General features: G+C 49.3%; 1 protein-coding gene and 1 pseudogene across 1 annotated transcript; one reads left to right on the forward strand and one right to left on the reverse strand.

Moving 5' to 3' along the window:
* Positions 1-301: 301 nt before the first annotated feature.
* C17H17orf67 (chromosome 17 C17orf67 homolog) lies at positions 302-11,402 on the reverse strand. The gene is made up of 4 exons (XM_004591000.2): positions 11,320-11,402; positions 10,127-10,227; positions 1,295-1,430; positions 302-716 (listed from the first exon to the last, which is right to left on the reverse strand). Exons 1-3 carry the CDS (start codon positions 11,372-11,374, stop codon positions 1,314-1,316), a joined length of 273 nt encoding a protein of 90 aa, XP_004591057.2. The 5' UTR covers positions 11,375-11,402; the 3' UTR covers positions 302-716; positions 1,295-1,313.
* An 8,196-nt stretch (positions 11,403-19,598) lies between these two features.
* On the forward strand, positions 19,599-19,736 carry LOC118759750 (U2 spliceosomal RNA; annotated as a pseudogene).
* The last annotated feature ends 1,202 nt before the right edge of the window (positions 19,737-20,938 follow it).

Raw genomic sequence — 20,938 nt, forward strand, 5'->3', positions numbered from 1 at the left:
TCCTCCTTGCAGTCTATCTGACTTTCCAATAAAAATAAATAAATCTTTTTAAAAAATAAAAATAAAGTTGTCTTCTTCGCCCATGGCATCACATTCTGACCCTATTTTCAGAGACAGCCTAGAACAAAGTTTCTCTTTGCAAAGAAAAATGGCCTTTGCCCAAAGCAACTGGATGCTAGGGTTTTCTTCCATTTATGTATTCAAAGAAAAGGAAGATTTAGGATGCTGGATTTTCAAAGATAAATAAGGGAAGGAAATCTTGGCATCTCTTCTTGTAGGGGAAAGAAAGAAGACACCACAGAAAGCAGATCTGACATCAATGTTTATTGGAATAGAGAAAGAAAGAGACAAATGGTCAAGCAAAAACTCAACAGCCCCAAGTGGTATGCGTCACTTCTCTGAACAAGCCGTCCCTGGTTCCTAGTCCAGAGCTCCCAGCATCATCAGCCCCAGGAAAGAGTCTGCATCTGCTCAGCCTTATCATCCAGTAGGAAGATGTTGGGAACTTGGGATCTACACCTTAAAAGCTATTCATTGCAATGACTTGTGCAGGATAGAATAATGAAGCAGCGTATATATTTGGCAGGCCCAAGGCAAGCTTGGGCACAACCACCCATCACCAAATCTGAAGAAATCCATCACCACAATTTGAAAACCAATGAAAGAAGTCCATCCTGTGTTGACATTATCCGGGTCATCACCTATCACAATGTTTGCTGGAAAAGAAGAAGAAAAACAAATGTTAAGATGATGATGGGAGGGAGGGGTTGGTGATGGTGGTGATGAAGCAGCAAGAAGGTAGAGGAGGAGGCTAATATGAAGGAAATAGCCACCCATCTGTCATTACCCGAGCGACTCCTGAGTCTATGCCAGGCAACCCTATTTTCCATGCACTGAAACCTTTAATCTTCAGAAGAATGGTGATGTTATTCGCCTTGTTTCACAGGAGTAAGACCCACGGGAGTAAGACCCCCTCAGATGCCGGCCCCACCTGGAGAGAGTCAAGCCTCAGCAAGCTTCACTTGCCCTGGGTTCCAGAACAATCTCTGCTGGACAACCAAGAGGGCGATGTCCCTCCCTTCCGAGGAGTCTCTTAGTAACTTCCCAGTCTCCTGGGTTCATCCCTCAGTGCTCCTCTCAGCCTTCCTCCCCTGCAGCACTCTTGATACCCCATCCCATGAGTAGTTAGCCAGCTGGTCCCCCTGATGCCAGGATCCAGCAGGTGCCTCAACCCATGTGCATGCTGCCTGCTACCATATCCCTCTAGTAGAAGGCTCAGGAGAAGGGGACGTACCAGGCTGCTCCCAGCCCCCTTACACGGGGTGGACCTGGTTCCTGTCACAGTGGGGCTTGCAGTGTGGGTTCAGCCAGTGCTCCAGGAACTGCTCCTCAGCGCGGTGCTCCAGGGCCAGCAGATGGAGCATGTACTCCTGTGGAAACAGGCACATGGAACAGGGGCCCACTCCAGGGCAGCTGGGCAGCCGGACAGCCCATGTGATGCCACATCCTCAGACATGGCACAGCTGGCAGTAGGCAGGGCAGGGGCAGAGATGGAGAAGAAAAACCAACACCCATGTCCATGCCTCTCCATGGGCAAGGCCAGTCAGCATCCATATGGGTGCTTATTTTTGTCTTGGTTGCTCTACTTCCCTCCCAGCTCCCTACTTATGCTCTTAAAAAGCAGTGGAGAATGGCCCAAAGCCTTGGGACCCTGCACCCACATGGGAGACCCAGAAAAGGCTCCTGACTCCTGGCTTTGGATCAGCTCAGCTCCGGCCATTTGGGGAGTGAACCAGCAGATGGAAGATCTTTTTCTCCTTCGCTCTCTGTAAATGTGCCTTTCCAATAAAAATAAAATAAATAATAAAAAGTATCCATACTGGGCCCAGTGTGGTGGCCTAGCAGTTAAAGTCCTCCCCTTGAATGCGCTGGGATCCCATATAAGTGCCTGTTCTAATCCCGGCAGTCCCGCTTCCCATCCAGTTTCCTGGGAAAGCAGTCGAGGATGGCCCAAAACTTGTGCCCCTGTACCCATGGGGAGACCCGGAAGAGCTCCTGGCTCCTGGCTTCAGATCAGCACAGCAACAGCCACTGCGGTCACTTGGGGAGTGAATCATTGGACAGAAGATCTTCCTCTCTGTCTCTCCTCCTCTCTATATATCTGCCTTTCCAATAAAAATAAATAAATCTTTAAAAAAAAGTATCTGCACTGGACACATGCCAACTATTCACAGACAGAAGAATGAATTAATCAACTATGGTAGATCATACTATGGAATATTATGCTCATTGATCACAAATAATTATAATTACATGCAAAACAGGTCTTTGCATGTTGAGTAAAAAGATCAAGTTCACACAGCATACATTTGTAGTAGCAACTAACTCATACATGACTTATGAGTGTAAGTATTTGTGATTAAACCATTTTTTTTAAAAAAAAAGAAAAGGGATAATCAGAAGAAAGCTAGGGCAACTTTGTTAATATCACAAGATGACTTTAAAACACACAAAAAATAACACAGATAAAGAACATTTTACAGAAATAGTCTGGCCATTCCTCGAAATGTCAGCCATGAGCTATGGCTTCACACCTAGCACAGCTCCTGGTTGTACACCAGAGAGCAGGAAGATTGCACAGTGCACACAAACGTGAACCCAGGGGCTCCCAGCAGCGCTGCTCAGCATCACTGAAACTTACAAGTGGCTCAGCAGACGGATGACGAAGAAAGCATGGTGCCTCCACACCATGGAGGACTCAGCGAAACATAAAACACTGGAGGACAGTGCCAGCACACACATAACCTCAAAATCCGACCCCCAAGCAAAGGCAGTCAGACTCCAAGACCCGCGTGCTGTATGATTGGTTCTATGACAGGAGCCAGCCCTCCTTGGTGACATGTCTACAACAGGAAGCAGCCCCTGGGCCCTGTCCTGCACCCACATATCCTCAGGAACCCAATCAGCAATAGGGACTCTCACTGTCTCCCTCATCTTCAAACTCAGGAATGAGCATGAGGACTTGGTCTGTTCTCCAATGCTGTCCCTGCCAGTCTGCCATTTGCCTTTTTTTTTTCCAAAGCAGAAAGAGATCTTCCATCGGCTGTTTCTCTCCTCAAATGCCTGCCACAGCCAGGGAAGGGCCAGCTGAAGCCAAGCGCCATCCTCCTCTGCCCCCTGAGAATGTGCAGTAGAAGAAAGCCAGAGTTGTGAGTGGAACTGACTTGGACCCAGGCACTGGGATGTGGGAGCAGGCCTCTCAAGCTGGCATCTCATCTCAGCCACTGAGCTTCAGTGTTATCCCAACCCCACCTCCCTGGTCTCTGCCATTTCCTCTTTTTGCCCCCCAAGAACCTGAGCAGCTTGAGTTTGTTTGGGTTATTGTTACTATTTTCATAGAGTTCATCAAAACACACTCTGCATCCTGGCGAGGAGTCTCTGGGGTGACAGGTTGAGAGGGCTCCTTGGGAGGTGACTCCTTGGAAGGAGACTCAGTGATGATTCCCCAGCTGTGATTTGGGGCTGACTTTCTTCCCTGGTCACTGGTCAGAAGAATAGCAACTGGGAGGAACAGAAGGGCAGCATGCAGTCTCTCAAATAAGAAACGGAAAGTCCCCAGCACACAGCTTTACCTGCTCAGCTGCTACACGATGCAACACAGAGGGTACACACGTGACCTGCTCCTCGTCTGCCTCTTTGCCAGGCGCTGGGGTGTTAGGGTCTCCTCCAAATCTTGATCCTGCCAATCCCACTCTACCTCTCAAGCCTCAATGTGTCCATCTGAAGGCTCTAGCACTCACTTCCCTGGGCCAGTGAGATTACATGGAGTGGGATGAAGAAAACTCTCTGCCCAAGAGGGAGCCTGTGTTTGTCCCTCTAGATCTGGACTCTCACCTTTTTACCTCGCTCTGTGTCCTGGATGCCCTCGTCCTGCGGCTGCCAATCATTTTTGTCTTGTTTTTGTTTTTGTTTTAAAGCAAATATACAGAGAGAAGAGACAGAGAGGAAGATCTTCCCTCCGATGACTCACTCCCCAAGCTGGAGCCAAGCCAATCCGAAGCCAGGAACCTGGAGCTTCTTCTGGGTCTCCCACCCAGGTGCAGGGTCCCAATGCCTTGGGCCGTCCTTGGCTGCTCTCCCGGCCACAAGCAGGGAGCTGGATGGGAAGCGGGGCCTGCCGGGATTAGAACCAGTGCTCATATGGGATCCTGGCACATACAAGGCGAGGACTTTAGCCACTAGGCTATTGCGCTGGGCCCTTGTTTTTGTTTTTAAGAAAAGATTTCTTACTTGAAAGTCTGAGTTACAGAGATAGATTATTCCATCCACTGGTTCAGTCTCCAGGTGGCTGCAACAATCAAGTGTGGACCAGGCCAAAGTCAGGATCTAGGAATTTCTTCAGGATTTTCCACGTGGGTGTAGGGGCCCACCTATTCAGGCCATCATCCATTGTTTTCCCCAGGCATATTAGCAGGAAGCCAGATTAGAAGTGTAGCAGCTAGGGTGCTGGTGTCGCAGGTGGCAGCTTCACCTGATGTGCACAGTGCCAGCCCCTCCGGCTGGCCTTGACCAGCGGGAGATACCAGTCGGGGACTGGAGGTTAGGAGGAGAGAGAGGTCAGAGTAGGTATTCCCTTCCATGTCCCTGAAGCAACCTGCTCCTGAACGCCCCAACTCCTAGGTTGTTCTGGGAACTGTGGCTTTCCCTTACTCCCCATGGTCAAAGGCACCGTCCGCATTTCTCGGTTCACCTGCATCCTGCCCAAGCCTCTGTAACAATTCTCTCGTTGAATTCTCCTTGGTTACTCAGTTTCCTGAGGAACTTCATTTGCAGGAGACACTGGGTGCCACCAGACTGATAGCTTCTCAGTACTTAACTGAGGGATGTGCCTGTGACCTACAGCGCCTTTTATAATTGGTGCTTGTTTGTGCCCTTACTCATTTCTCATTGTCCCTCCCTGCCCTGAGCCAAACGTCCAGTTGGGTTTCTGAGGGCAGTGACGCAGGGCTCCCTAGCGTAAGGCTCAGCACTTGGCACACAGTAGGACTCCAGTAAGACTCCCTGGGGGACTGTATACAATGAGCAAATGAATCACTCAAACGACTGTTCTTTCTCTGTAATCTTACTAAATCCCCCTTGGAAAGCTCCTCAACGTCTGTGTCAATCTGCTCATTATAACGGCTCAGGCCAAATGCACATTAGAAACATCAAAAAGTCATATATATTTCACACTGCTAAACAGCAGCTGAAATCATTGCTGAAGAAAAACAACCAAAACAGACACACACGGAGAACAAGAAAGAAACCAGCCCTGGTTTCCATGACATTTCACTATTTATTTAAAATGTTAGGAAAATGAATATGCCACAAAAGCCTAGTAGTCATCATTAGTCAAAGATGAAACGCCAGACTATAAATCTGCTGAAAGCCACAAATTCAACAATTGCGTTGGCTGGGTCAGAAGTGACCCAGCATTAATGATAATCTCAAATGTTCCTGGACTGAGAAGGAGGGGGCAAATGGAAACTAAGCTTTAATTTCTCCAGATTCCTTTCTTCAAGGGAGGGGAAAAATTTAAAGCAAAACAAAAACCAGTACCTCTGTTCCATGTCCAATGCTAACCATAATGATCTCAGTAAATAACTTCCTGGTAATTAGGGTGGACATTGGAAGTCATTTCTTACTATGGCCCAGAAGTGGTGTGAGAATGAAATTAAATATCTGCTGGAACCTGACCTAAGCTGGGAATCATCAAGTAGACACCTAATCTATTAAGGAAGGGACTGTTTCAAGAAAGCCAAATCCATCCTGTGATATTTGCATGGAATTAAAGACCCATCAACATATGGAGGAATTCTTGTGCCCACTCATGAAAGGAAGGTGACGGCAGAGGTAGGAGACTGGCTAAGAAGCTCACTGGCACTCCTGATGCCCGAGGACTCTGCCCTCAACAGAAGGAAGGTGGTTGCTCAGAGGATTAACATCTTGGTCACTCTGAGCCGACCCCCGTGAGATCCTGAGGGCAATTGGGTAGCCACATCCGTGTATCAAGGGGCTACACGTGAAAGCACATTCCACATAGATGACATACACTAAGGCTACTGTGATTTATACTTGCCTAACTAGAACATTCCTTCAAGGAACACGGGCCAGAATGGAAAGCTTCCTAGGAAGGCATATTCCCAGGGTGCCCAAGCACTTACGAATCCAATCACAAAAGACATCATTTAGGCTTGAATGTCATCTTTCTGAAGAATTTCCATGGTTTCACCCCAGTGCTTGGCAAACCATTTCTCTTCCCTAAAATTTGGATAGATGCAGAGAAATTTCATGAGTTGATGTGAAGCAACAGGAAAGATTTCTTTGAAATAATCTCCAAGTTCTACAGCAGGGTCATGGCCCCCACAACTTCTCCGCTGGAGAGAAGAAGGGCAGGAATGGCAAGGAGAACAATGAACATTTAGCAAATCCCAACCCTGTGCTTGGTGCTGGGGACCCAGTAGCAGGATCCAAACAGTTTGTCACCCCCAGCAATGTAGAACTACGTAGGAGGAGGCAGAGTAAAAAGTCAGAGCAATCAAGTGCTGTAGGATCTTGTGCTCCAGTCTTGCTAGAGGATGTTCTGATTCTCCATGGTAGGAGGACAAACACCAGGAAGGCCTCTCAAAAACAAAGATGTCCTGTAGGTGAGCCTCAACACACACCCAAGAGCTAACCAGGTAGACAACAGTTGAAGACATGGAGACAAAAGCAGGTGCTAAGAAAGACAAAAACTTGAAACATGTCATCAAATATAAGCTGCCCCTCCTCAGAGGTGTCTCAAGCCAATAAATGGCATCATGGTGTCTGTACAGGACCCTAGAAGTCACTTTTCACTCCAGTTCCCTCCTACTGTACTTGCTCCCCCAGCCTCAGCCCCAGCAGACAGCCAACTGGGCTTGTATTTGGGGCATCCTAAGCATGTGTCCATCCTATTTACCTTAAAATCTCCACTAACACAGTCCCTTGGGATGTACAAACATAAATTATTGACACTTTGGGAGACTATAACTTGATAACACATACTAAAAGCCTCAAAAATATTAATTATCTTTGAACATACTGATTTCTCTGAGAATATACCCACAGCATATAACTTAGCGCTTTTAATATTCTGAGTGCCGTTTATAAGAAAAACGTTGCTGGGAAGGGATAGGGAGCATTTTGCCTAGTAGATAAGATGTTGGGTTGAGTCGTTCATGTCTCATCTCAGAGTACCCTGGGTTTGAGTCCACCTCTGATTCCATATCCTATTCATCAGTGCCCTGGAAGGGAACAGGTGATGACTCAGGTATCACAGCCCCAGCCATCCAGATGGGAGACCAGCGCTGAGTTCCTGGTTCCAGCCTGGCTCAACTAAGAGTGAACTCACTGGCTAATAGCATCCTCTGTCTGTGTGTCTCCAGATGCGTTTCTCTCTTCTGTCTGTCTCACTCTCCAATTCTTAAAAATAAATATATAGGGCCCGGCGGCGCGACCTAGCAGCTAAAGTCCTCGCCTTGAACGCCCCGGGATCCCATAAGGGTGCCGGTTCTAATCCCGGCAGCTCCACTTCCCATCCAGCTCTCTGCTTGTGGCCTGGGAAAGCAGTCAAGGATTTCTACAGCAGGAAATTGCTCACTGGTGTACCTGTCTGTCTCTTTTACTCTTGCTCTCTCTCCATGTTCCCACACTACATTGGGTGTTTCACCCTTGTCCTTCCCAGTGACCCCCACACATCCTAAAGCCCTCCCTCTTCTTACCAGAGCCACCTGTCTCCATGCCCTCCATGGAGGGCCCCCCACAAGGTGCTTGTACTGCCCTTCTGTGGTGTTCTGCCCTCTCCAATACATGTCAGAAACAGCATACGTGGCAGCCAATCTGCAGCGTCTACAGCCGTCAGCCACACCCTGCAGGTGCATGGGCACAGCTGGTCTGAACCTGGTTCCCATTCACCTGTATTTTCACAGCAGACAATGTAGGCCCACATTGGAGCCATGTGTCAAGATTATATACTGCTTTGGGGCCTACAAGTTGGCTCAACTGGATAATCCTCCACCTGAAAGACTGACATTCCATGTGGGTGCCGGTTCAACTCCCAGTTGCTCCACCTCCCATCCAGCTCCCTGCTGTGGCCTGGGAAAGCAGAAGAGGATGGCCCAAGTCCTTGGGACACTGAACCCTCATGGGAGACCTGGAAAAAGCTCCTGACTCCTGGCTTCAGATCAGCTCAGTGCTGGCCGTTTTAGCTATTTAGGAAGTACGATCACACATACAAAAACATGCCACTTTCCATTTCCCACGGACAGCAGTGTCCAAAGGCTCTGTGTTCCAAACCTCTGAGAAGTCTTTGTGGCTAAGAAGCAGCAGGTGACGCCCAAGCAGTTGGACTCAAACGCACATTCTGTGTCTTCTTGTGGCTCAGCAGCTTGTCCACACAAAGCCCGCAGCAGTCGTGGAAGGCACCCTGCACAATGTGCTGCACGCACACGTGGGTTGGCTGAACTATAAATTTGTGTCACATAAGCCATTCTGGCTCCAGTGGAAGATGTCCCTGAAGTGCACCTGGCGTCGGGAGCACTGGTGGCTGCACCACAGAGTGATGGCTATCGGAGGCTACACGGAGCACTGCGTCCACACCACCAGGTGCCCATCTGCAAACAGGCTGCTGGCTGGTGGCCCAGTGCCGGCCACCTCTCTGCTTCCACCTTCTCTCCAAGGACGGGACTACCCAGGAAAGAGGCAGATGGGGTCCCTACCCTGTGTCCCTGGGGCTTGTCCCCTCCCACTCCCTGCCCTTGTTTTTGTCTGTGCTGCTCACAAGGGAAGATTCAAACCCAGGCTGATCCCAGAGCCAGCACTCACCATCAATGTGAAATGTCACATTCTTAATAAGAGCCCTTTTAAATGTTCTATTTGGTTTTCACTTTATTTGAAATACAGAAAGACAGAAATGGAACTTCCATCTGCTGGCACAACAAGCCAGGCTGGGCCAGACCAAAGCCAGGATCCTAGAACTCCATCTGGGTCTGCTAGGTGGGTAGCAGGGACTCAAGCACTTGAGCCATCATCTGCCACCTCCTCGGTGCATTGGCAGGGAGCCCAGTCAGAAGCAGAGGAGCCAGGACTTGCACAGGGCACTCCAATATCGGTGCAGTTGTCCCAAGCGGCAACTGTACCCAGTGCCTGCCCTTAGTAAGAGAGCCTTTTCCATGAGATGAGCTAAGCACGAGATTATGCAATGAGTGGAGGTACATACACATGGTCGCACAGCCTGCCCAGCCTCCAGCTGGAGCTGCAGTGAAGAGGAGATGACCTGCAGCCACACCGAGTGGTACACAGAGGGAGGTTGTCCCAGATACCCTGACTCAGCTGGGTCACAGCCCCTTCCCTCCACTGCAGTGAGAGTGAATGCCTCAAAGGTTCCCCAGCCACCAGGGATTGCCAAGCCAGGTTCAAACCAAGTCCAGGTCAGCAGGGCAGGTCCTACAGCCCCCAAGAAACCAGACAGGAGGCAGTTCCCCAGGTAAGAAAGACTAGGCAACCGGTGCAATGACCTAGCAGCTAAAGTCCTCACCTTGAACGTGCTGGAATCCCACATGGGCACCGGTTCTAATCCAAGTGGCCCAGCTTCCCATCTAGCTCCCTGCTTGTGGCCTGGGAATGCAGTCAAGGATGGCCCAAAGCCTTGGGACTCTGCACCACATGGGAGACCTGGAAGATGCTCCTGGCTCCTGACATCGGATCAGCCCAGCTCTGGCCATTGCAGCTACTTGGGGAGTGAATCATCGGATGGAAGATCTTCCTCTCTGTCTCTTCTCCTCTCTGTATATCTGACTTTGCAATAAAAATAAATAAACTTTAAAAAATAAAAAAAAAAAAAGACCACGAAGGTGGTGACCAAGATCTCCAGGAGCCCACACCATGGCAGAGCAGATGCTGGAGAGGAGGAAACACACAGGTCCACTGCATGCTTCTTGCATCTGAAACTAACCAACCCCTTCATCCTATCACCTCCCCCCCACACACCCCTCCATCCCACCAACAGCAACCAGCACCCTCCCAGGCACCAGCACCTCCCTAGTGTAGCTTCCTGCGCAAAACTCACCCGCATGGGCTCGTCAGGGAAGCCTGGCTTGCGGGGCGCTTCCTGCCGCCGGGATCTCAGCAGCTGCTTAGCTTGTTTTTCCGTCAAGAGTGGGGAGGTCTCTGAAAGATGGGGTGTGGGCACCTTCAGAACTTGCTGGTCCAGGAGTTCCCACCCTCTCTCCCCTCCCCTGGGTGAAGACAAAGAACGTGCGAGTTCCAATAGCATTTTTGCCCAGCGATCTGTCCCAGGGACCAAGCATTCTGCAAGGAATTTCAGGGGCTTCTTCCACAGTGAAGTCACAGCAACGGCCACACGACTGCAATCTACCTGCCCGTTGCAATGCCCTGCTCCTCTCACAGTGGGGGTTGATTTTCTTCAGTTCTCTGTTTTTAATCCCTTGCCTGTGATTTAGTGTGGTGTTCTGTTGTTCTCAATACACAACATCAAGGTTAAAGCTGCTGTTCAAAGCTGCTCAAAGACAGTAAGAGTACACTAAAGCTGACTGTCAGAGTTAACTCCTTTAACTCCTTAGGCAAGGTAGTTACGGTAATGCAATGGTATCATTTTGAAAGCTACATAACCAAACTGTGAAAGATATTATCCTAACACAAGTAGATCAGACTTTGGCAGTCTCACAAGTTCTGAAGAAAGGTGTGGGGATACCTCAAAAAGTTCCAGAACTGACATGATGTCTACGCCAAAATGGCTAACAGAAGCGCTTACACGTATTGTCGTCGCAAAGAAATAGTCATATGTCGGACACGTGCCGCTATTGAAGCATCACAGTTTATGCCAGCCACAGATACAATGTTTTAAAAGAAAGCAAAAACCGATTTGGGTACAAAACGGTTTTAGAATCCATGCAAAACAGAGTCTTCAAGAAGTTTAAGGAAATGCTTACCATTTAACAAAAACTATGCATGCATTTCAGAAAGTTTTGCACCAAAAGAAAAAGTCCCTTCCTATAGTTTGAAAATGTATCAGCGTTTTTGATCATCAGTGCTCAAATAACTCCACGCATTTTAAAAGAAAAAAAAATCCAAAAATCCTTTCTAAGGAAAACAATTCTAGAAGCCTGTTCAAGGACCAGAAAAGAACGAGCGCTGAGCTTTCTGGATACATTAGATACTACACATGATTTAAAATTGAAAATTGAGACCAACAGAGGATTCTCCACGCGGCGCCGGGCTGTGTTAGGACCGCGCGCCCACCTGAGCCCAAAGTCAGCGAGCTGAGCAAGAGCAACAACACTGCCAGCCTCTCCATCCTGCGCGCCTTCTGTCTCCGCTGCTGCTGCTGTGTGTTCTCCCTGGCTGCGCAGGCTACTTAAGGGAGCCGCGTCGGGCTCCAAGCCAACCCAGCGAGTGCTTCCGCTAGGACTCACAGCTGGGATGCTAAATGTATCTGACTCGGTTTTACCAAACACCACCAAAATATTTCCTTCCAGTAAGTTTTCATCCTGCGGAAGCAAATTATGCCCTCTGATGAGACTTTCAGAGCTGGAACTGGAGAAATCGTTTTGTTTCCTTCAGTTCCCTAGTCTGTTTTCATCCCTGGCATTCGCTTACAGATCAAATCTAGAGTGATGTTGAAAGCTGCCCAGGGACAGTAAGACTGCACTGAACACTGGTCGTCAGCTATAACTTCTTAAATAAGGTGTGACAATAGTTTTGCTTTGATGGGTAGATGGAACAGAGAGTGCCAGTCACTTAGGAGGACTTAACCTGCCACTTCCGCCTACGTTCCCACCCCACTGGCAGCCACCTCTGACCCCTGCGCACTTCCTCACGCTCCCCCAAAGCCCCTTCACCTGTCTGACTTGACCCTCCCAATCACTTTGGAGGGAGACAAGGAAGTCAGCAGGGCATGTAAGGAGAGAAAAAAAAATTTTTTCAGCTGACGGTGGTCCATGAAGACCAGGGTTAATCGTGGCTTCCCATCGTTCTGGCATCGTGACCTTAGGTGTCCCCAACCCAACCCTTGTGGAACTTGTTCCTTCCCCTGCGAAAGGTGGAGACAGAAGCTGCCCTGTGGGGTGTGAAAAGAGATAAGGAGCCAGCAGCTGGTCCCACCCACCTTGACCACCTCCACTTCACAAATGAGGAATATGATGAGACTCAGAGAGGTGAAGCCAGGTCCATGTTCACACAGCAGGGTACGGAGGTACAGCTTGGTCTCAAACCTCCAACTCAGAACCCAAGCTCTGCCTGAGAAGCTCTGCTGGGCGGGGCATCTCAGCACCTCCTGCAGGTGCTTCTGTGATGGGCTATCAGCGGCTCTGCAGGCAGCTAAGCAACAAGCTCCAGGTCACCAAGCATACCAAACCTTCTGAAAACTGAGGTCATCTATAGATCTCACATGGACAGACTACTAAATATACAATTTTTAAAAAAGATACTGGTAAGGCATGCGGCATTTATTCGATTAAGATTCTCCAACCAGAGAGTCTTTACCAGCTCAAAGAAAACAAGTTCAGGTCCACAACCCTTTGGGTCCATGCTAATGTTGTGTAACAGATACTAAACCCAGATGTTCTGCCCAGGGAGTCAGTATAAAGATATTTTGAGCAGACTGCAAACAAGGGGAAAATGCCCACATTGTGAGCAAAGCTGCCCTGTGTGGACTGATGTTTGGTTTTCAGCACTCCAAGCATCTGAAACATCTTCTGTTTTCATGTGTTTTTTAATAACTGAGGAATTGGGGGGGGGGAACATTCTTTTAGAAATATATATTTATCGGGCCCGGCGGCGTGGCCTAGTGGCTAAAGTCCTCGCCTTGAACGCGCCAGGATCCCATATGGGCGCCAGTTCTAATCCCAGCAGCTCCACTTCCCATCCAGCTCCCTGCTTGTGGCCTGGGAAAGCAGTCGAGGACGGCCCAAAGCCTTGGGACCCTGCACCCGCGTGGGAGACTAGGAAGAGGCTCCTGGCTCCTGGCTTCGGATCAGCACAGCACCGGCCATTGCTGGTGTTGATTCAGTTGGGGAGTGAATCACTGGACGGAAGATCTTCCTCTCTGTCTCTCCTCCTCTCTGTATAACTGACTTTGCAATAAAAGTAAATAAATCTTTAAAAAAAATTTACAAGCAGACCTCAAGACATACTGCAGGGCAGTCATCAAAATAGTCTGGTACTAGTACAGAGAGAGGAAGATCAATGGAGCAGAATAGAAATCCCAGAAGGAGCCCACACATGTATAGTCAATCTTTGACAAGAAAACTGAAAACAACCTGAGAAAAAGCCTGGTCTCTTTAACAAATGCTGTTGGGACGATTGGAGAGCAGCCTGCAGAGCTAAGAAGCAAGACCCTCCACTTGTTACCTTATACTAAATTCAGCTCTAAATGAACCCAGGACCTAAATCTACACCCAGGAACCATCAAACTATTCGAAGAAAACATAGGAAGCACTCTGCAAGAAATAAGCATTGGAAAAGACTTCTTACGAAAGTCACCAAAAGCCCAGGCAGTCAAAGCCAAAATCAACAGATGGAACCGCATCAACTAAAACACTGCTGTACAGCAAAGGAAATGATCAACAGAGCGAAGAAGCAACCAACAGAACGGGAGAAAATATGTGCACACTACACAACTGATTGAGGATTAATATCCAGGGTTTACAAAGAGCTTCAGAAACTCAGTGACAGCAAAAGCTTTAAAACCCTGTGAAGAAATGGGTGAAGGAAATGAACAGACATTTTTCAAAAGAACAAATTCAGGCAGCTAACAGACATATGACAAAATGCTCTGACCCCCCTAGCCATCAGGGAAATATAAATGAAAACCACACTGAGGTCCCACCTAACTCCAGAGAGAGTGGTCTACATGCAGAACTTTACTCACCTGCTGGCGTGGGTGTGGGGAGAAAGGGACCCTCCTTCACTGTTGGTGGGAGTGTAGGCTAGTACAACCACCGTGGAAGTCCAGCCCCCAGCCAGCACAGCCTGCACCAGTGCCCCTGGCAGGACGCAGACCCTGGCAGATTAAATCACCTCACTGAGTGGAGGTGCAACTTATTCCAAGAGCCACGCACAGGTCTCCATCCTACACCTCTGCTGTCACCACCCCAGTCAAGGCTCTGTTACCTTTTTTTTTTTTTTTTTTTTTTTTAAGATTTATTTGTTTTTACTGGAAACTCAGAATCCTGAGAAGAGGAGACACAGAGAGGAAGCTCTTCTGTCCACTGATTCACTCCCCAAGTGGTCACAGTGACCAGAGCTGTACCAATCTGTATCCAGGAGCCAGGAGCCTCTTACGGGTCTCTGACATGGATGCAGGGTCCCAAGGCCTTGGGCCATCCTCTGCTGCTTTCCCAGGCCACAGCAGGGAACTGAATAGGAAGTGGGGCAGCCAGGATTAGAATCGGCGATCATATGGGATCCCAGTGTGTGCAAAGCAAGGACTTTAGCCACTAGACTACAGCACTGGGCCAAAGGCTCTGTTACCTTTTAACCAGCTTCCTGCGCCAGGCTCCAGCTGGCCTCTCTCCTGTTCGGGCCAACTGGCCCATTTCATTCCTACTTCTAAGTTTCCTAATATCACTATCCAGGTCATAGCTCTTGCTATAATGTATGAACATTGTATGAATTCAGGCTTGGCAGCAGTGGCCTAGCAGCTAAAGTCCTCGCCTTGAACGCACCAGGATCCCTTATGGGCACCGGTTCTAGTCCCGGCAGCCCCGCTTCCCATCCAGCTCCCTGCTTGTGGCCTGGGAAAGCAGTCAAGAACGGCCCAAAGCCTTGGGACCCTGCACCTGTATGGAAGACCTGAGGAGGTTCCAGGCTCCTGGCTTTGGATCAGCAAAGCATCAGCCATTGCGGTCACTTGGGGAGTGAATCATTTGAAGGAAGATCTTTCTCTCTGTCTCTCCTCCTCTCTGTTTATCTGACTTTCCAATAAAAAATAAATAAATCTTTTTTAAAATAATAATTAAAAAATAAAACATTGTATGAATTTGCTGACCTTTTAAAATATCTGGTTCCTCCGCTGGAACATAAACTCTAGAGAAACTCACGTGGTCTTTATAACTTTTCTGAAAACTCAGGGGACTCTCTGGAGGTGTGTGGAGGTGACCGTGGAGTCAGAGCCTGAGTTGCAGCTGCCAAGCCTCAGGTGCTAGAAAATCCTTTCGGTGTGATACTGGCAGGGCCACTCAAATGCCCTTCACCTTGGCCTCTGGGAACACTGTCCCAAAACTTTGGGGTCAGACAGAGAGCAATTCTATCCTCTATCCCCATTCCCAGGGAAAGCGGCAGGAGCTGAGGCCAACCACCAGGGCTCTGTAGAAGGTGCAATTCCCAATATAGCCACAGGGTGGCAGAGTGGAGAGCAGCAGAACTGGGTCAGCAGAGGTCAGGTTAAAGAAACTTAAAGCCACCAAGGTTAGTTCTTCAAGAAGTTACCAGGGGTCCCGGGGAATCTGCCAGGGGTGGAGAGAAAGTGCTGCAGCACCTGAGAACCTATCCCAGCTGTATTAACCGGCATACTATTGGAAGGTCTTCATCAGGCAGCAAAGTCTAGGAACATTGCTGACCAATCTGATCACATTTAAGAAGGGAAAAACAATGAGTCTTTCTGTTTATTTGAATCTCTCATCTCTTTTTAGGTGGAATTCTCAAATTATACAGGTACCCAAGGATTACTGATGCAGCCACCCCTATAGAGTTCCTGATATCAGCAAGTTCCAGGAACCAAGGAAAGGCCAAAGTCACGAGAAACTCTGTTTCTGATGACAGGAAGATGCCGGAACTCCCAACCTGGAAAAGTGTCTGCCACACTGGAGACACCCGAACCTCAGTCCAAAGTGCCGAAAGTCCTCTGCTTGCTGCTGCCGCGGCCCCTGGGTGACAGCCGGCGGTGGCTCCGAGAGTGGCATCCTTGCCACTCACACTAGAGACACAGATTGAACTCTGGCTTCCTGACTTTGGCTCTGGCCATTGTGGGCATTTGAGAAGTCAATCAGTGGATAGAACATCTCTGTGTCTGTCTCTGCCGTTCAAATAAAATGAAAAGAAACAGTTCTTCCAACTATTATTGTATGTGCATTGTTATTATCTAGTGGTCACAGAGTGCAGACAAGAATGCTGTGCTGGCTCACTTTGCCGAGTGCCCAAGTTAGCCAAAGCTGGGTCAAGGCTGCAATGGGAACCAGGGACTCAACCCAGGTCTCCCTCATGGATGGCATGAACCCCCTCCTTCAAGCCATCACTGTTGCTCCTTGGATCTGTGTTAGAAGGAAGCCAAAGCCAGGAACCTGCCCAGGCCCCCCAGTGCATGACACGGGTATCCCTTCCTCTCCTTCCTGGTCTGCCTTTCCAACTAGATTATCAACTCGCACCTTGACAATTAGTGGATCATGGATTTTATAACTTTGAAAGCACCATGTGCATACACACATACATTAACTGACAAGCACACTGTGCAGGCAGAAGTGAAGTTCGGAGCAGGTGTGGCGGGTCGAATCACCAGCATCTATCGCTTTCTGCCACCTCCCATCCAGCACTCATTTGGCATCTTTCTAGTCCTGCCTTTGGCTTTGGGCTTGCCCCTGTGACTTTCCTGGGGTAACAGGATGAGAGCAGAGATGAAGCAGATGTAGTAGACATGAGGCCCCGTGTGTCCTCTCGCCTCTCTGCCATTATTACGGAAAGAGCTGCTTCCCCAGACAGCTGCTCCCTGTCAAGCAGTCAGAGCCCAAAAAAACGTGGGGAAGTAGCTGCAGGAGACTGCAACCTGGGGGATGACCCACCCAAGCCAGCCCAGATCAGCCCCGCTAGACCCCAAATGGCACAGCCTGAACCAACACGCAGACCCCGGGAAATTGAACCACCTCGCTGAGCGGAAGCGCGGCTTATTCCACAGCCCTACTCTGACAACTGCAACCTGGTACAGAGAATTTCAATGGGATGGTTCGTGTGGCCCAATAGGTTGTGTCAGATCACTTATGCAAAAGCACACAAACACCCACGGTGCAGCTGGTGTGCTGCAGAGGCATCAGCACATCTGGGCTTGAATGCTGGCTCTAAGCTTCGTGCCTGTGTAACTTCTGTGATCTTAGGTAAATGTCTTAATGGTGTCTTCACCTATTTAAAAAAAAATCATGATGAAACGCACCTCCTAAGGTATTTTCACAACTTGAAAGAAACGTAGCACAGGCCTGCCTTGGAATCCCTGACCCCCACATCTAGGGATTGTACCTATGTGGATTGAAATTTTGTGCCATACATGCACAAAATTATTTTTCTTGCTTTGACTCAAGTCATAGCAACCATCGACACAGCATTTACCTGGTCTTAGCTAGTGATGGTTTGGAGTACGAGGGAGTGTGTATAGGCGCCACTCACACCATCCCCGCTCCTGGGAGGGACCTGCACATGCTGGGATGTAGCTATCCACATGGGGTCCCTGGACTCAAAGTCCCGCAATATCACATATGGGACTGTGTATGTGCGAGGTTTGACAGAGTATGATATGTGAAAACTTCACCATTCCTCCCACTCACTAATCTAAGGAAATCACCCCTATTAAAACACGTATGCACGGCCTATGACAGAGACACACTCTGAGAACTGGATTGCGAGGCAGTTTTGTCTTTGGGAGAACAGCACAGAGCGCTACTCGGACAAATGAACCCAGCCGTGACAGCACCACGTGATGTAACTTAGGGGGCCACTGTCGTGTCCCCCATTAAATGGAACTGCATTTGTATAGTCATCCCATTCTCAGACCCAGGACAGTTTGTAAAAATATTTCAAAGGTTCAGAAATGTAGAGAGCTATCACACATGCTAGGATGTGTAACTTTATATGTTATTGAAAGAAAATCCATTTTCATCAGAAAGAAAACACATTCGCTCTGTAATGCGAGCAGCTGTGTGCCCTGTGTCTGCTCCGCAGCCTGGCTTCCCTTTGTACCACCTCAGCACTCCTGCACACTCCTCTTCCTGTTTGGGGCAGCAATACAGGGTCTTTCTGGCCTGCTGTGTGCTTCCACATGCCAACTAGAATTCTCGCTCTGTGTCTAAGACACTGGCCTCAACCTAAGTCTGCCCAGCAGGCGAGGGCAGCCAAGGTCAGCAGCCTGTTCCCCTGGCCAGGGGCAGGCTACCCTCCAACCTAAACAGGGGACGGGGGCATTGGCAGAAGCTTAGGAATGTAAGATGGGTACAAAAAACACACACACGAGGAGAGTGCAGCACAGATGGAATCATTTGTAAAACCACTTCTAAGGCCACTGTCATATTACATTTCATTCAGGAAAAGACCAAGGCCTGTAGCTAGAAAAGCTCATCTGAATAAAAAATACTGAACTAGAATTTTAGCTTTTCCCCTGTGGGATCTTAGTTGCAATGACAAAGATCCAGTGATACTAAGACTCCCTAGGGGCACGTGAGAGCTGGGTCTGGGGGTGGGCCAGGTCAGCGAGCACCATAGCCAGGTGTGGGGGACGGCCTGCAGGAGGGTTCTAGAGGGTCACTTCAACCATTTTACAGCACCCACAGAAGGACACAAAAAATCAGGCCTGGGGAGCCACACGGGTTGGGCCATTGCACTCCTGGGATACATGACAACCAGCCCTGGTAAACAGTCTACTGCGGGTTCAGAGTCACCCCATCCGGACGACTGTACACACCCATTAGCATGCAAGAGAGCCAAGGTTTGGGGTGAACTGGGTCAGATTGTTGTACCCACTGGTGCTCACAGCAAATAGGGCCCAAGGCTGACCAGGTAAGGGTTCTAGAAGGGCTCCTCCAACCAGGCCAACATACCTGCCCCTGTGGTTTAACAAACAGGGTAGGCAGCAGTCCCATGAGTGCGAGAACTGTGGCTGGAGCACGCCATGTAGGGTGACCTGGTCAGGAGTGGGTTCCTGTATCCCAAGGTTGCCTTAGACCAACAGGATCCCTGATCTCAGTGAACATCCTCTGGATGATTGGAAAGACCGTGAAGCACATGTGGCAGGACTGGGCCACCTCCACTGCTAACTCCAGAGAAAGAACACACCCAGATGCACATGAAACACAAACAACCAGGTCCTCCAGTCTAATAGAAGACCACAAGTAACGGATAGAAAGAAAAGCAAATGGGACAATACTTCAGGCCAAGCTCTGGGGAAAGCACCTGGGCCTGTGGATACTCAGAGGCAGACAACAAGGCCAGCAAGCCTTAGAACCTACACAGAGTGACTGGTGCAATGGTTCATTCTTCAAGTGCCAGCATTCCATATGGGCTCTGGGTTCATATCCTGATGCCCTGCTTCCCATCCTGTTTGTGGCCTAGAAAAGCAGCAGAGGATAGCAAAAATCCTTGGGTCCCTGCACCTATGTGGGAGACACAGAAGAAACTCCTGGCTTTTTGGCTTTGCAAGGACTCAATTCTGGTCTTGTGGCTATATGGGGAATGAGCCAGCGGACAGAAGATCTTTCTGTCTCTCCTTCTCTCTATATATTTCCCTTTCCAATAAAAATAAATAAATCTTAAAAAAAAAAAAAAGAATCACTTCTTCGGCCTTTTGGCTAAGATCAAGTGGAGTATCTGCTCTTATCAGTTTAAAAAAAGAAAGAAAAGAGCTTACACAGAAAACGATAACAGTGGAGGGTCCCTGTGAAGACAGATGGAATGTGTCACCTCTTACACAGTGACCACTCAAGCAACAGCTCCAAGACACTCTTCCCTCCCCAAGTCCCTAGGGAGACATCAACAGACCACTCCGCCCACGGGTGCTAGTGCAGCCTGACAACAAGGAGCAGCACCCTCTCCCCACGGACCCCATCCCCTGCCAGGGACACACCTCTCTCGCCCCCTCCTCCATTCCCTGGCCCTCTCTATCGCTACCAGAGACCCCATGGGTCTGCAGCTCCCATCCATCCCACTCCATAGTGACCACTTAAAAATGAATTGCTTTGGGCCAGACGGAATGGCCTAGTGGCTGAGGTCCTCGTCTTGAACGTGCCAGGATCCCATATGGGCACCGGTTCTAATCCCAGCAGCCCCGCTTCCCATCCAGCTCCCTGCTTGTGGCCTGGGAAAGCAGTCAAGGACAGCCCAAAGCCTTGGGACCCTGCACCCGTGTGGGAGACCCGGAAGAGCTCCTGGCTCCTGGCTTCCGATTGGCTGAGCTCCAGCCGTTGCGGCTGCTTGGGGAGTGAATCATTGGATGGAAGATCTTCCTCTCTGTCTCTCCTCCTCTGTATATCTGCCTTTCCAATAAAAGTAAATAAATCTTAAAAAATGAATCGCTTTGTTATGAAAATAAACCAATAAATAGACCTATGTAAGCGTCCCTGGGCCGGGGCTTGTCCCAGTGGTTAGGCTGCCATCTGGGAAACCTGCCTCCTCCATCAGCGTGCCCAGGTTGAACTTCTGTACATGTGTTTGTACTCTGCTGTGTTTTGATTTGAGAGACAGAAGGACTGAGGGCTCCCATCTAAACGGCCACCCCCCCAGAGACCCTTGAAGGCCCGGGCTGGGGCAGAACCGGGAGCTGGGAACACAATATAGGTCTCCCACGTGGGTGGCGGGAACCCAACAACTTGAGCCATCACCTGCTGCTTCCTGAAATACGGTAGCAGGAAGCAGGTGTGGGGAATTGAACCCGGGTGCCCTGATGTGGGCTGCAGGTGTCTCAGCTGCTAGGCCAAACTCCAGCCTCTATACTTAGCTTTGACGCTCTCGAGCTGAGTATATGCTGGCTTACCTGTTCCACTCTCCCCACCACCGGAGCGCCTGGATTACACATTCCTCTCTCCCTGAGAAGGCACCATGACCACCTGCTTGCAGAACTTGAGGGAGGCCCTAAAGAGCTGATGGGAGAGATCAAGCCATTGTTCCCTCC

Source organism: Ochotona princeps, chromosome 17, assembly GCF_030435755.1.
Source record: "Ochotona princeps isolate mOchPri1 chromosome 17, mOchPri1.hap1, whole genome shotgun sequence".
NCBI lineage: Eukaryota > Metazoa > Chordata > Mammalia > Lagomorpha > Ochotonidae > Ochotona > Ochotona princeps.

Coding starts and splice junctions, on each gene's coding strand:
- C17H17orf67 (XM_004591000.2), bottom strand. CDS start 11,374: ATGGAGAGGCTGGCAGTGTTGTTGCTCTTGCTCAGCTCGCTGACTTTG. Junction 10,228..11,319: donor CTCGCTGACTTTGGGCTCAG/GTGGGCGCGCGG, acceptor CCCATCTTTCAG/AGACCTCCCCACTCTTGACG. Junction 1,431..10,126: donor TCCCTGACGAGCCCATGCGG/GTGAGTTTTGCG, acceptor CTGTTTCCACAG/GAGTACATGCTCCATCTGCT.